This window comes from Leptidea sinapis, chromosome 2, assembly GCF_905404315.1.
Source record: "Leptidea sinapis chromosome 2, ilLepSina1.1, whole genome shotgun sequence".
NCBI lineage: Eukaryota > Metazoa > Arthropoda > Insecta > Lepidoptera > Pieridae > Leptidea > Leptidea sinapis.
The window spans coordinates 10430602-10447779 of NC_066266.1; the positions used below are offsets into that span (position 1 = coordinate 10430602).

General features: G+C 37.7%; 1 protein-coding gene and 1 long non-coding RNA gene across 3 annotated transcripts in view; one reads left to right on the plus strand and one right to left on the minus strand.

Annotated features, from left to right (window-relative positions):
* The first annotated feature begins 275 nt into the window (after positions 1–275).
* Positions 276–2749, plus strand: LOC126972096 (uncharacterized). The gene is made up of 3 exons (XR_007731047.1): positions 276–366; positions 1251–1338; positions 2124–2749. It is a non-coding gene; the product is annotated as an uncharacterized LOC126972096 (long non-coding RNA).
* A 4256-nt stretch (positions 2750–7005) lies between these two features.
* Positions 7006–17178, minus strand: part of LOC126971738 (neurogenic locus protein delta) — a 40889-nt gene continuing 30716 nt past the window's right edge. The window contains exons 4-7 of one of the 2 annotated variants that reach the window (XM_050818126.1): positions 16592–16849; positions 11121–11181; positions 9583–10956; positions 7006–9315 (exon numbers count right to left, since the gene is read on the minus strand). In XM_050818126.1, coding sequence (XP_050674083.1) covers positions 9222–9315; positions 9583–10956; positions 11121–11181; positions 16592–16849 — 1787 coding nt within the window. In that variant the 3' untranslated portion in view covers positions 7006–9221. Of the gene's footprint in view, positions 9316–9582; positions 10957–11116; positions 11182–16591; positions 16850–17178 lie in introns of those variants that run through there. The other variant, XM_050818135.1, reaches the window with a different exon arrangement.

Genomic DNA, 17178 nt, shown 5'->3' on the forward strand with positions numbered 1-17178 from the left:
CCCCATTGCGCGACAAATTATAAACAAAACTCATTCTTCTCAAGAGCCTCTCACTACATAAATAACCTTAAAGGCTTTCCTGAGTTTGACCTGTTTAATTCATCTACAAATTCTAGCAGATAAAAAATGACTAATAACTGGTTTAATGTGTTTCCCTAACTGTTAATATAATCATAATCGAACGTAGTGCTTAAATTCTCTTTGAACATAATAAATGTACCGTACCATAAACAAACCTATGTAATCCTCAACATATTTTATATAACACTTATACTAAAAAAAAGTTGTATCTGTATAATGCTATATGTTATTACAATCAATATGCGAAAACTTTTAAATGGTGTTAAATGTTCACACTATTGTATAGTAAGTTATTGTAACACTGTCAGTTTTACAAATAAAATAAATAAATAAATAAAATAGTGCGCGCGTTGCGGTGACGGTAATGGTAAGAGGGACTGGAAGGTGGTCTGATAGAAGCTCATCGATAATAGTTTCCTCAGCTGGCAGTTCAAGTTCTTGAGAACGATGAAATCAATCAATCTGGAATGTGTTCCTGGTTGTCAGGGGTAGTGGGTGGGAACCTCCGGGCCGTGGACCTTGTATCTGTTTTGTATGGAGTCGTTAAAAATTGTTCTGCCCGCGGTGTTGGCCGTTCTGGCATTCCAGGTAGGGTGCTTGCAGTTGCAGTCCCCGGCGGCGAGAGTTACTTTCGGGGATTAATGCAACTGTCGCACGACGCAGCGAGTTGTCCATTTATGCGGTTATTTTATGTTTTAATTTTAATTCTCACTTTTGCATTTAGACAGTATTTTTATTTTATTTTAACTGATTTTGATAAATTGATTTGACTAGGTAGGTAATTATGTCTGGTACAGAGAAGTCACTGACAGCTGAAACACAGTTCATACTTCATACTAGTTTTAAGCGTAGCTGTCTTTGCTCCCTGTATTAATAATTAATAATATAAGTATTTTAGAAACATATTTTTAACTTGTAATACTATTATTAATTATTGTAATGTTTGGAAAATAAAGTTATTATTATTATAATCTAATCATGAATGAATATGCAAAAATTCAGATTACTATCCTTTTACGACTAGTAAGATATTTTTTTTTACAAAATTTGGTACATAGTTACTCTCTTTACTTCCATCAGTATACATAGCACAGTATGTTTTATTATTACTTAAAAATTGTAGCATATCTAAATTTTCTTATTTTACAAAATTTCATATCTATTTCTAGAAATACTTCTACTTGGGCAGTTCTGGAGAGATACAACTTAAGAGATGAATCCCTGTTGTTAATGATCCTAGAGATCTATCTATATAAGGTAAAATTTTACTTATTATTAATTTGTTATTAGAGTATAATACTTTGGCACAGTATCTTTCTGCAATTAAAAGCCGTCTCAAAATTAAAGGCATTATTTTTGTTTCAACTTCCACGGCCCTTATGGGAGTTGAATACATTGCGCCAGATACTATTCTCAGAGCCCTGTTCTGTAAGATATCTAATTTAGTTGCATGCATGCTGTTCGTCTATGCAAGTTAGCTAAAGTCAAAGTGACTTCTGACAATAGATTTGTACAAAATTGAATTTGAATTTGAAATGTTAGTTTTCTGTCTATTGTTATGCCCAAAAATTTCTTTGAATTTACTCTGTAGATAATTTGTCCATTATAAAAAATATTATAAATTGGGTTATCATGTCCAAAATTCATTACACTACTTTTAGATGGGTTGATTGTTAAATGTAAAATTTCATGATAATATTGAAACAGTTGAAATAACAAATGGTTAATGTTGTCATCAAAACAATGTCATCAGCAAATTATAAAATATTTACATCACAATTATTTACATATTTATAAATTTCACTAGTATTTATATTGTACAATATAGGTAATATTGCAGCACCCTGCATGCAAAAGGTACACTTTTGATGCAGTTTTTAGCCCAAAGAAATGATTATTGTATTTTACATATAGTATTCTATTATTCAAAAAATTAAATATCCATTTACTAACCAGCCCTGGTATTCCTAATCTAGTCAAAATTCTTGGACATCAAGGAATACACAAACAGTGTGTAACTTCTTATATTTTGCATGTTTCAGTTCAGAGATTAAACTGGCAAAACTATCTGCACAACAACACCCTCTACAAAATCCATATTGAAATTGTGGGATAATATCATTTTGGATTCAACATACCAGTCGAGACAAACTTTAATCATAGTTTCAAATATTTTACCAAGACAAGATAAGGATATTGATCTGTAAGAACTGGCAAGCTCCGGAGATTTGTCAGGTTTGAGTATGGGGATAACACATTGAGTTTTCCATGACTGTGGAATAGTTTTCTTGAACCAAAGTAGATTTAGGATATTAAGGAAAACATTCTGAGCAGATTCATCTAAATTTTTAGTAATAATGTAAGGATAATCATCGAGAGTTGTGTTTTGTCTAAACTGTAAACTCTTTGTAAATTCCTTGCATGTAAATGAATTATGTAAAAATTTTGATTTTTCATCATTATTCTTTAATTTATATAAATAATCTAAGTCATTAGTCTCAGTTAAATCTCTTTTATCGGATAAGTTCTCTAGAAATGGAGAAATAAACTCATCTCCATGTGATTTATTGCCTACTCTTTACCTACTATTACTCTCTACCTTTGAACATTTTGATGAGATTCCAAATCTGACTTATTGGTGTAGTTATATTAAAAGTGTTACATAAATTATTCCATCCTATCTTTTTCTCTTCTTTAATAGACCTTTTTTTAATGCATCTCGTTGGTGACGTCGACATAGTTGACGGGGACGGGTGGTAACTTGTTCAAGCTCTTTGCCACGGAAGACGGTACGTCGTCAAGATCAGCCAATTTCAGGAGATTTATCATGTCCTGAAGACTTCTCTCTCCCCTTTCATCCCTCCTGCGGGACGACATCTGGTCTGTTTTCATCAAAATCTCATACAGGAGCGTCTTAGCGTTGATGTTCTCCTCTCTCGTGAAATTTGACGCACAGATCTGGGTGATACTGATCTCGTCCATGCTATTAGTTGCGTGCTGAAGGAATGGCAGTAATTCATTGGCTATGAGTTTTTCGGAACTCATAGTCATAATAGCGTACAGTGCAGATTGCGAATATAAATTATAATTTTTTATGCCAATACGGGACCAGTCGAGCAGGACGTTCAACTGATGGTAATTGATACGCCCTGCACATTACAATGCAGTGCCGCTCAGGATACTTGAAAAACCCAAAAACTCTGAGTGGCACTACAATTGCACTCGTCACCCTGAGACATGAGATGTTAAGTCTCATTTGCCCAGTAATTTCACTAGCCACGGCGCCCTTTAGACCGAAACACAGTAACTTCACATAACTGCTTTACGGCAGAAATAGGCGCCGTTGTGGTACCCATAATCTAGCCGGCATCCTGTGCAAAAAAGCCTCCCACTGGTAATTAATCAAATCCAATTCGTAAGTTCAGTGCATTAACGAGCGCGCTCGGAATTGAACTCTCGATTATACACCACTATGGGCCCATAGAGGAGGACAACTGTAGAGAAGACAGGTCCCTCCTACCCTCAAAACTGCCGAAACGGCGACAACATATTGTAGCTAAGTCATCAATTAATATGAAACAAAAAATTATGCAAAATTTTATACCCGAACTATTTGTAAGATCATTATTATTGTTACCTTGAGCCTGACGTATGAGCTAATGGCACTCTATCTTGGAGTTAGCAATTTTTAAATAAGTATGCTATTTATACCTACTTAAAAATACCCTGAATTGGTTTCTCTTATTAAGAGCGCAAGTAAAGTCCGTTCCAAGGACTTAAAATACAGCGTTAAATTAAGGATTGGTCTCCGCTGGGCACCAACTAAATACCGCACTACCTAAGAACAATCGCTTTTTTATAACGGGTATCTATTAGATGCTTGTGTGCGTGGCATCTTGATACTCAATGGCATCTTTCAAATTTTGTAACATACGCTTCGTGTTATTTTGCATTGAAATTAATAAAAATATAAAATACTGATGATATGTGATCCCAGTGTCATTCTTATTTATTGTAGTATTATTTTTACAAAGTTATACTTACCCGGAAGTTTAGTTTCAATTATTAGCAAAGTTTAACAACATGTGGCACGGCAACGTGCCACATTTTTCGAGAATGGCACGAGTACGCCCAGTTTGGCGTAGTATTAGCTGCCGCACTTTGCGACTACGCCTGCGGTATCAATTCGGAGCGCAGCGGAGACCAAGCCTTAATCTAAGATACTAGCTTATAGACAACCACACAGCCCGGTAATGCGTGATTTTAATTGAGCGAAGTGTGTCATCATCATAGGCCAGAAGACGGCCACTTCTGGGCGAAGGCCTCTCCCAAAGATTTCTACAACGATCGGGCCTGCGCTGATCTCATCCAACGTATTCCGCTGAACTTGACCAGTCGTCGGTCCATCTTGTAGGGAGCCTACCAACACTGCGTGTTCCGGGACGTAATCGCCATTCGAGGACATTACTGCCCCAACGGCCATTTGTACTTCGGGCTATGTGCCCTGCCCACTGCCACTTTTGTTTTGCAATCATTCGGGCAATGTCGGTGAGTTTGCCTCTTCTACGGATCTCCTCATTTCTGATTCGATCCATTGCCCTCTGAGCAACCATGAGCTTTCTCATGGTTGCTCAGTGGCCCATAGTTAGCGACCACGTCTGTGTACCGTAAGTCATCCGTATAGTGAAGTGTTTAATGGTTTCCTATTCAAAATACTATCAGCGTGGTTATATGCGAATGTTTACGACTTGTCAAACAAAACCCGTTTTAGTAACAATAATTACGCTTACCTTTTTTCTATCCTACTGTATCTTTTTTTTTATGGAAAAGGAGGACAATCGAGTGTACGGGTCATCTGATGTTAAGCGTTGCCCGCCTTTAAGGAAGGTGTACACGCTTTTTTTTAAGGTACCCTTACATCATCTGGAAACAATTCTTGTGCGGTGTTTCCAGGACGATACGACATAAGTACCTTCAAAAAAAGCTCGTACACCTTTTTAAAAGTCCGGATAAAAGATACAGCAAGGTAGAAAGGGATCTATTGTTACTGTAACCGATTTTGTTGACAAATCGGACACAGTCAGCTTCACTTAACTTTTTACGAACATAATATGGTAAATTCAGTAAATTAAAAGAAATATTTGTAGTGACGATTCAAAAGTGCTTAGTTTAAGCCTAACTTAATAAAGTTTATTTGACTTTGAATTTGACTCTTGACATTAGCTTTTTTTATATAAGAGGGGGCAAACGGGCAAGAGGCTCACGGGATGGGGAGAGGTGAGGCAACCGCCCATGGATGCCGTAACAACAGGTGTGCCAAGAAATGCGTTGTCGGCCTTTAAGGTGGGAGTATGCTTTTTTCTTGAAGGCCCCTAAGTCGTATCTGTTCGGGAAAACCGCAGCCGGTATTTGATTTCACAAAGTGGCTGTGCGAGGCAAGAAATTTCTAGCAAAACGCGCGGTTGTGGAATACCAGACGTCAGCGTGGTACGGGTGGTAGGTACCTACTTTGTACGTAATGTCCGGTGGTGGAATTCGGCCGTTGGAATCAACCCGAATAGCTACTCTGAGCACTCCCCGAGATAAATGCGGTAAAAGATGCAGAGAGAAACCACATCTCTACACAATGCCAAAGAATCAACCCGATCGGATATGACTTGATTGTCGATGATTCGAGTATGCGGTACGCTCTTCGTTGTATGCGGTCAAATGGAAGAAGCTGGTACTGGGGAGCACCCGCCCAGAGGTGGGAACAGTACTCCATGTGAGGCCGAATTTACGCCTTATAAAGTTGCAGGCGGTGGCTTTTAGTGAAGTACTGTCACGCCTTACCGAGTACACCAAGCTTTTTAGAGGCTAGTTTGGCCTTCTCTTCTAAGTGACCACTCCACAATTTCATTCCACAGCTTTTTAGTACGTGCAAGAAAGCTCCATGAAAAACGCACTGTGGAGGACCGCCACGCATCCAGATGGTGGGGATGATATCCTAACTTGTGGCGTGTCTAGCGAAGGTGGAATGCGGCGGCAGGAATCAGGTGAAACAGCTCTTCGGAACACTCACCATCATAAATGCGGTAGAGGACACACAATGAAGCGATGTCTCTATGCAACGCCAAGTGATCCAGCCGTTCAGAGCACTGGGTCCCCGACAATTCGACAATCTCCGTTAGAGATGTTCTTTTCTCTAAATAAGTATACGCACAACTTGACGTTAAAATTAGTTATCTTCATAGTATTATGTAATATGGTATATTGCCATGGGGCAATACAGCCGATGTTAATACCATCTTTGTGCTGCAGAAGAGTGTAATAACAGCTGTTTATAACATAGGTCTAAAATAATGATTAAGATCAAATTAAACAAAAAAACTTTTTAACTCTATCTAAAAGACTCACAAATAATGTGGTTTGGTTTGGTAGTTACAAAATCGTTTCAGTAGATCCAGAGGTTACTTCACTACAAGCTTACCTTTTTATTATCCGACAGCCGTTCTGTTCTTAATAAAAAAAACCCATTGTGGGTGGAATCTCCGGTTAGAAATAAGCTGACCTCTACTCGACGAAAGGAATATTCCTATTAAATTTCAAATATCTACGCCTTATGGTTCTGGAGATATCGTAATCAGCCAATACCAGGAAATCTCTTGAATTGCATTTGATGTAATATGTAGATTTGTAAAAAATTCTCATGTCACAATGTTAGTTGCTATTATCTCCGAAACGAAACGAAATTTTATATACAGTATATTCGGTAGGTCTGAGAATCGGTCGTAAAAACACCTAAATAATATTTTTTTAATGCTTATTGTTTATTTATTTATATGGCAAAGTTACGTTTGCCAGGTCAGCTAGTCATAGTATTATCGATTAGAAGAATAATCTGTATATGATCAGGTCAAGGGGATTGTAATGAAATAGTGAATATATTTTGTAAACAATTGTTTATTAACATTTTATTTCTCATTGCTTCACATAATTACATTTTCGTCAGGCACACATCTGCAATACCACCACACAACTGCGGCCAGATACAATGACTCGATAGATGTTATTATCTATGGAAATATTTTGACGTTTCATGCTTTCATTTTTCTTTCGCGCGAATATAATCAAAGTTGGATATTTAATAAATTATTTAATACAATAATAATAAGGTTTTTCATATTGAAAACAATAATTCAGTCATGCAAAATGAACATATAAAAATATTGAATTACCTATGCAATCATTATAAATTTAAAATTAAATTATTAAAATTTACGAGAAATGGAATGATTCGAAATTGAAACAATTCAGTAATATACTTACTATAAATGCATGATTTAAAAATTATTTCGAAATCAAGAACATGTTTCTATCAGAAAGTCGTAAACAATCAAAAATATTTCAACATTGATTCATTAAATAAATATAAATTGAAGAATCATTATCAAATAAATAAATAACTATTTTATCGTTTTCGAGAACATTCTATTGGTATATCATATGGGACACATTTAAAATTCTTAAAAAGAAAAATGAAAGTTCACCACAATGTGTGTGCGATCTATTAAGTACGCTATATGTCACACGGTTGCTTACTTCTTCATAATTTATCCTTACAATTTGTCATCTTACAAAATTAATACAAGAATTATTATTGAACATCAGTCTATTCATATTTTGATATAAATTTTACAATGTTGTCGATTCTAACCTTCATTAAATCTATGTTAGGGTACAAAAGGCAGCATAAAACGATAATTTCAAACAATATCTAAGTACATGTCTTTCAAATCGAGAATGTTATTTAATGTTAATTCAAATTAAATTAATTCGTGAACAGCTATTTTGTTTTGGGAAACAATATGGCGGAAAAGGAATTAATTCATAATCAAGTAGGTTTTATTGTGATTTGCCATAGATAATAAATAAGTTAACGTGGTCTATGTTGCCTTATGTCGTCATAATATTGTCACAGTACTCTTACGTATAGTAATGGAGAAATATACTTAGATCGCTACAACTTAATAACTTTTTATATACAATGACTTAGGTTTCGACATTTCTTATAAGTACTCAAGTTATAATAACTTACAGACTAATTACGTGCGTTATTAATGTAGCGAGCGAGTTTGACGTATTCTGCAAGTGTCAAAAAAACTTGGAGAATTCGAAAATGGCGCTCACGCAAAAGGAACGGTAATCGACCTACATACCGGTAAGAAATGAAGCGCGGCTAAAAATCTGTGTCGATTTTCAGAAAAACCAGAACAAGATTTTTATATTTAAATAATAAAACAAAATAAACATAGGAACAACGACAATAATTATTAGTAAAAAATCACAAAATTACAATCAATGTAAAAAATATACGTCATCATTCGCGTATCGATAAATTAAGTCTAAAACCTTAACTAACGCACGTTTTGGTTCATACTGGTGCGAGTCTAAACAGGGTACAGCGTGTGTGAATTACATACAAATTATACTGAGCACCAAATGAAACATTATTTTCAGACGAAATTTAAACACAGTCATTTCTTCTCTGCCACTGTAGGAGGGTGAGAGAGATGGAACGAGATAGGATAAGTAAGGCACAAGACAATAAATACAAAACAGAGAGAGACAGTCGTACGTTGGTGCTCGCAGTATAAGAAGTATGTGGCGTCACCGATCGAAGGACCATTCGCACCGGGAGCATTCACGTTTACCTACAGAGATCGCATACAGTGGACATTTTGCCCACTCTTCCCCACAGCGAGTGTGGTCCACGCCCAGACACTGTCTATTACGAATAAAAATTCATAAGGCAAGATTTCAAATTACAATTATAATCAGCTGTAAAAAACATAAAATATCACATTAAACTCGAAACGTTACTGCTGTTAAAACTGGATCACAGTTGGTTTGATTTAGTTCGAGGTTTGACAGTAAGAGGGCGCCACTCGCCGAAAAGGGGCGGGAAACGACGCGACCCGTTCCGCCATTATTATTTACAAGGCGCTGGATCGCGTTCAATAAATATCCGAACTTAACTAGCAGTTTATACAGGGGTCACTTTACATTTTACGCTATATATACACGCGGCGCACAGCCTTGATCGCACTAGCGTCCGAATTGAATAAATAATTTAAGGTCCATTGATTTGTTTGTATGCACTACACTTGCGTCGCAAACGTGGGCGGCAGGCAATGGTCATCTAACACGTACACACCTCCGCCTTCTAGCGCTCGTTTCACTAGTGACGTATCGCTGTAAACAAGAGAGAAATAGGTTAGCTTAATTGGCAAACATACTGTATAATAAAATGGTGCCAGGGCGGCGTTTAAACAAGCATCATTAAATTTACTCGGACTATGACATCCCTGCACTATTTAGATTTGATTATACGATATGAGAATATCTTCTAGGCAAAATGATAACAATTTAAGTATTTGCTTGCTAAAATAGTCTTAGGAAAAAACTGTTTAAACATTTTAAAATTAAAAACAGCCTTATAATGTATCATAAGATACTGACCTATTAGCGCAATACGCCGAGTCCGCGGAGAGCCGCGACAGTCTAGGATCGAGTGCTGCTAAAAGTCTCGCAGCGCTCTCTGTGTTTAATGTTTTCCTCTTGCACTCCTCTGCCGCGGCATTGTGCGCGTTCTGGCACTCGGGTACGGGCCCTTCGCATTTGCCCCACGTGTTTCTGATCATCCTTCCACCTCCACCAGCGTTTGCAGCGTTCTGTGCTCTCGCTTCTGCGTCCGCGGCATTTTGTGCGCGCTTCCTTCTTCTTCTAATGCAGGCCACGGCAATAGCAGCTGCCAACGCCGCGGCTGGCACTGCGGCAGATAACGCCGCAATCAGCGCAACACGACTCCCTGATAAACTCTCCTCCTCAAGACTCTCATCTCCCACTCTTCTTAAATGTCCGCCAGCCGGTTTGGCCGCAGCAAAGTCCGCCAATGAAACAGTACAAGATTTCCCGCCCCAACCCGGGGGACAGTTGCAATGGTAACCGTCAACTCTGTCTCTACACGTCCCTCCGTTCCTACACGGTGAAGAAGCGCATTCATCGATATCAATACTGCAGTCTTTTCCGGCAAAGCCAGGTCTACATCTGCATTCGTAGTCGTTGTCGAGTACATGGCACTCACCGCCGTTAGCACAGGGCTTCGCGAGGCAAAAGTCAACGCGAGTCTCACATCTTGGCCCGAGGAATCCTGGGGCGCACTGACATCTTTGCCCGTTCACCAAATCTACGCAAGTGCCACCATGTTCGCATACAATACCCGCGCAGTCGTCGATATCGATTTCACATCTGTTGCCTCTGTAACCGGTTTTACATGAGCATTTGAATCCATCTCCAGCTCGAGCACATGTTGCTCCGTTTCGGCAAGGGTTAGCTGCGCAGGGATCGGCTTCCACACTACAATCTAAGCCAACGTATCCAGGTGGACACTGACAGACGTAGCCAGATGGGCGTAACTCGCATGTTCCTCCGTTCCTGCAAGGCTGGTCGGCGCATGTCAGTCTTCTAATCTCACAACGCGAACCTTCGTATCCGGATGGACAAGCGCAAGATAACTCTCCACCTTCATCGGGAACACAGGCTCCGCCGTTGAGACAAGGTCGTACAGAGCACGAATGGTTTGATTTTTCGCAGTCAGGTCCTGTATACTCGGGTGGGCAATTGCATGTGTAGCTTCCTTGTCCGGTGTTATGACAGGTACCACCATTCTTGCACGGGCGGTGATTTGTGCAGTAGTTTAGGTCTTGATTGCAGAACAACCCACCCCAGCCCTCTTCGCATATGCAATCCCACGGCTTGGAGCACGTCCCGTGAACGCAGCCAGGATGTCGCTCGCACTGGTCACAGAACTCGCCCACCCAGCCCAAATGACATCTGAAACAAAAGAAAAACAACACTAAGTAAAGTATACGACGTGATAACGAGTGACTTAAAAGCATGTGTATTTGCCAGAGAGACAACAATAGCGGAGATGAATGATTTAAGAGAAAGAAGGATAGTTAAAACGTTTAACACAAAGGTGCGAAGTGGATACTCACAGGCATTCGTCGGGCTTGAGGCAGTGGCCGTGCTCACTATCGCAGCCGGGAAGGCATCTCGCTGTAACAAAAGAAATGAGTTCGTTAGCGCTTCGCAGAGACAAAAGCAACACACAATGGAATTCTAGTATTTAACTTCAGTGGCAGGAACGGTCGATAACTCTTTCATGGCTTCTCATTCATTAACCGTGCAATACAGAGCTACGTTATTAACATTACAGTGTTGCGATAAATGTAGTTTCGTATTCAGTTAATATTGGATGCGGCGGTAAGGACATGATAAAGAGAGAGGTTGGTTAACGTCCGGAGTCGCTCCGGGCGAGGTCACGCGCAACGATCATCGATCTAAACTCGCACCAACAATAAAATCTTCTTCAATGTTTATTTACTGGCCTTGTAAGAGCAATCGATTTCAATATAAATAGTTGATGTAAAATACGAGTGTGATTTACGTGTATACATTGAACTCTAGCTGGCTTTTACTATCATGGAAACTCGCTCCATAAAAACAATTAGGGACGAGTACATTGCGCCTTTACATTGTAAGTGAAAACGTAATACAATGGTTGCGAGTTAATGTTTAGCAGACATAGAAAATAATGTTTTGTAATTGCGTCTGTGGTATCGCTCAGGTGCGCATTGGCAAGTTATCGGAGCGATACGAAAGGGGGCCCGATACTGCGGGACGCTAACCGTCACCCGACCGTTACTAGACGTCTAATAGAAAAATACAAGACGCTTCACTTGCATATGTGAAATTGAATTTGCGTTCTAAATTCAAATAGGAAGACCGTAAAACCGTTGGATTTAGAGGTTTACCGAAGCGGAGAGATTATGCGGGCACCGCAGACTTTAATATAGATTTAAACTAGACGGGATTTACAATAAGCCCCTAAAAGTTGCCCGGATCGCAAATCCGCTTAGAATGCGCTCTAACTAATTGGCAAAGTTACTTCGGAGCCCATTTAGTATAGCTATGATACGGTTTTAGTAAAACGAAATAATACGCTACGCTTTTACGTTACCCTATACTTTCACCGATGCAACTATTAAATAATTGTTTTATTATGACTTCGAGTGGCAATTGAAGGTATTAAATTTAACTAAGTATGCATTAGTTATATGAAACAGTAGGCGCCAAGCGTCGGCGGATCAAAGAGTTTCAAGTGAAGACCTAATTGCTGATGCACTTTCCACTTATGATACTTGACAAGATTATCTTAGCTCTTGAGCTATTGGTAAAACATAAGCCGTTAAAATCTTCTACAATAATAATTCTAAAGGTATGATGTTAGAAACCACAGACTCATTTGATTGTTAAGTCAGCTATGCTTGGAATTAACTCTTAAGAATTTTAAATATTAAATCAGCTAACAGACATTAACTAAACAAAACTGATCACACTGTATTAAGGCTATGTTAGAAACATTCAAATAAGGTCGTTAGTAAAATATTGATTTTTACTGTAAACGATATTTGCGCCAAGGTCTAGTAGAAAGAATAGTTGCTATTTCCGAGGTCAGGTAGTCAGAAAACCGTCCATCTGTTTGGAACAGAACAAATATCGAAGACACATCTGTTGCTATTCAAAACGGAAATTAGGAGCGCGTGAGATCTGTGAAGATGCGAAGTAATATCCGTGAGAAAAGCAATGCAATATCGGTAACAATTAGTCGAAGTTTGGGCAGCTTCGTAAAGATTTCGCCGATTTGTTTACCCTATCATTAACAAGGAGAAGCCTTCACGATAATGTAGTCGGGACATGCAAATCAGTTTTCGGGACGCGTTCCCAGAAATAAATACCGTTCGGCAGATGTGTTACACGGCTAAAGTGAAGTTTATTCTGAATGTTCAGTTCTTGTTTAAAAGGTGTTTTTGACCCGGTTCGTACGGGGTTCGCACACATAGCCGTCCGCTGTGTGCGTGTAACATCGCGTTTCATTGCTACACGTTTCTCCCGCACATAAAGCTGTTTATCAAACATTACTTTGCATGTAAGAGAATTTTCTCAAAACTGTTATGTTTCTAATAGCCCATCACGGTTTATAACCGATATAGATAGACTGGAAATGATAATTTATACATTTTATAAGAATGTAATATTTCGTAAATAACGTTTTTTTTTATAATACTTTGAATAAATACTGGATTTAGGGGATCGGTAATGCCAGAAGAGGGTTAATCGGAATTTATATTTAGGTAGCATGTTGTGAATAAAATTAGGCACAAAACAAAAGGGATTGACTTTCTAAGTCATTCCCTGAACATAAAATGGAAATGGGTGAATGAACCGAAAAGGTTACGATTTGAGTAATAAACTAAAGGGTAAGCGCTAGAGAATAAAGATTATTGAACAAATTTTCCGAATGTCATAGTTTATAGGTACCTATTATTATTATTTTGAGTTTTACATCATTGTGCCCTTTGGTGTCGAGACACTTGGGTTTATAGGCGCGAAGAATGTACAAAGTACTATCTTCTCGCCTCAATAAGGCTACTGGAAACCCAAGCGTTGGCAGCTATATCGGTTAACGGTTCAGCCTAGCTATCCAACGCCGAAATACTGCCAGCATTCTTGGTACACTTCCCAATAAAAGGAATATATTTTCTCAAAATTGATTCCTTTAGAATTTTTTTTGACGTTGTTTCTAATATACTAGACACTACTACACGCTTCGGAAACAAATGGCGCTCTTAGAGAGAAGAAGCGGCGCAAGAAACACATAATGACAGTTTTATTTTATAATCTAATAAATCCTGTATTGTGGTATACAAAGGAATACAAATAAGTAGTGTTGTTTGAGACAAATAGTTGAAATAGCTCGCGGTTTGACTAGAAAATGATGATTTTGCGGTCGAATCGCGTGGAGCAGGGGTGCTCAAGCTTGAACTGCTGGCGATCTACCTCGAAATTGTTAGACGATCGATCGACTCTGAGAGGCTTCAAGTATGTGTGATGAAGGATTGTTGTCTAGGTAGAGTGTCACGTTGACATAGATATTAGTTTTGCGCATAATTATATGCATTTTTTTAGTCAAGGTAAGTGTAGGACTGCTCTAAAATATTAATGTCAAAACTAATAATAATTCAATTAACAAAACAAACGCGTTCCAGTATCTTAAGTTCTAAACTTAACTAAATAGTAACTTTGGATGTTGAATCTGCATGACACAGCATGTCCTGAGCATACCTTTCATAAGATGGTACCGATTTTAGTTACCTAAAACAAAATCTGTGAATCTATATCGGATTTTTTTCTCGAGATCGACTCAAAAAGCACTCGCGATCGACCGTTTGAGCACCCCTGGCGTGGAGTATGGCTCTGGCGAGTGAGCAGGACGCCATCGTGCTGTCTCGCTCGCTCGGGCGCGTTTTTTTGCGGCGCCGGAGTGTGGGAACGAGCCGGCAGGTGGGTCTGCCGAGATTGCGATGTGACATCCGCTCAACACAATACATCTTACGACGCACCGCTTTGTTTCACTGTACACGTTTAACATACGTTTCAAACGTTTAGATTTTTTCGTGAAAATCGATACGTCTATCGGACCACCGTAAAACGGCCAAGCGTGTGTCGGCAGCGGGAAAACAATGGAAAAGTTGTCAAATAAATTAAGGTTTTAATCTGCGTATAATAGGCGTTTGAGCGTTTTAGGATAAATAATAGAAAATATATTACTAAAACAGTAAAACAGAAAATCGAAGAAAATTTTACAGTACATATTATAGTGACAACTGGGCCGAAAATAACGACAAAAAAAAACATTAAAATCCATTTCACACGTGACTCTATTCTTCATCTATAAAGAATAATATGAAAAAGATTTATCTTATCTACATTATAATTGTAACAATAGAAAAATCTCAAATGTAATCTATCTTTGACAAGAAGCCCTGTTAACTGAAGGCGTACATTTTCGTCATTATAACATTAAAGTTTAACGATGGGACAGTTACTGATACGATCAAAAATTTTAGAACGAGTTAGTGAACTTAGTAACATGAGAAAATATGAAACAATTGATCATAAAATATATTAATTATAAATGTGCCGGAAATGTGCCCGTAATTAAGAGTATCATGAACTTATAATAATGAACGAGGTTTTAAACACAAATGATATTAATTTGACTATTTTCTAAATCATTTACGATATCATTATTTTTTTATTAACTTTATTTAATTAGGCTTAAACTAACCGCTTTTCAATTGTCACTATAAATACACAAATTGACACTTTAGGATGCAAGAGATTTTTTTTTTGTGGGCCCTGTAGGACGACTGAACCAGGATTGTTAAGTTATTATTTCATGGTGAAAAAATCTGAATGTCACTCTATTTTAATATCTTATGTCGAATGCTCTGAATAAAATTTACGTATTTAGGGAATTTAATTTATCGTACACTAAAGCAGCATTATTAAAAAAAATCTAATAGTTTTGAAACAAACAAAAACTACAAAAATCTACGATTTTATATAACTGCGCTCAATCGCTCAGTACTTCAGTCTAATACCTAAGGCAATAAAATAACAATATGGTCATACAACTTCATACGAATTATAAATTTAAACTTCAAGACGTATGCGAGAATCGAACCAGCGATTATTTTAAGTAGACTTATTTATTTAAGCATTAAATTAGATACGCAATTGTAATGCTTAAATGTATGTTTAACGAATAATGGAATCACACAATATGACGGAGTGAAAGTTAGATAAATACGCGAAAGTGACTACAAGAAGTAATATTAAATATTTAGTTTCCTTTATAGCGACATTTCATAATGACTCATTTATAGAAAGCTATAAAATGTATGCTCGTCCTAATTTCAGTCTCGAAAAAATTCGTCACAATGTTAATAAGGAAGATGTAATTACAGAGTTTTATATTTAGGCCACGCTTCGATGATATAATAGTGTCATAACTCGTAATACAGCTATGACTAAAATACAACGAATTTTTAAGGTTATTTGAAAGTTTCGAAAGTTTTTCTATCATACGAATATCCGTATATAATAAAACAATTCATGTATTACACGAGCTTAGATTAAAAAAATAATGTATAAAATATGATTTGTTTTTGCAATAACGTCTTATGTTGAAAAAAAAAAGTGTGTGTAACTTAACATAAATATCGTAACAAATCGAAAATCCTTAAAAGTTTTTATTCTTTTTGCTATTTTAAGTTGATAGAAAGAACAATATAGTAATAAAAAAGGTATTAAATACAACCAACTAAAATACATATTATAATACCACATAATTTAGTTGTATAACGTTCAATTATTGAGTTCTCATTATTGGTTGTCTTTCAGTTGACATATAAGTTATAGGAGGCTTGGTAGCTATAGTATGAGACAAATGGTCTAGTTGACATGCTAACTTCAGGTTGTCGAATTTTTGTGACGGTGTGCGCGCGCATCGTAAAATTCCTAAAATTTCTCGCAAAGTTTAAAAATAAGTGGCACTTACGTTTGGAACAGTAGTCGCCCGTCCAGCCCGGCTTGCATACGATCTCTCCTGAAGGCGAGCACGTGTAGTGCCCGAAGCCATCGTCCCGAGGCCGGCACAGAACCTCGCACCCCGGTCCGTAGTAATGAGCCGCGCACGTCACCCGGTACGATAACCTCAGGTGGGCTCCACCGGGACCTCCCCAACGCTGGTCTTCATCAATCCACGGTCCCCCTACATCAGCGATACTTTGCTTCGTCATCCGCGCGATAAGTGTGTCTGCAACAATAAATTATACATAAATTACATCATTAACAACGACGCCTCATTGTGGCTCTTCTACCGCATTTATCAAAGTCAAATAAACTTTATTTTAATAGGCTTAAACTGAGCACTTTTGAATCGTCACTATAGATATTTCTTTTAAATTACTGAATATGTTCAGAAAAGATAGAGCTCGTGAGAACATACAAGAAACTCAACTCTCTTTAATCAATTGAATATTTTACAATGGCTGTAGTCATGTAATGTACATAACAAATTAGTTTGTAAGGGGCTGCATACAATATAGGAATTGTGTTAAAATAATATCAGATATTTCATAAAAA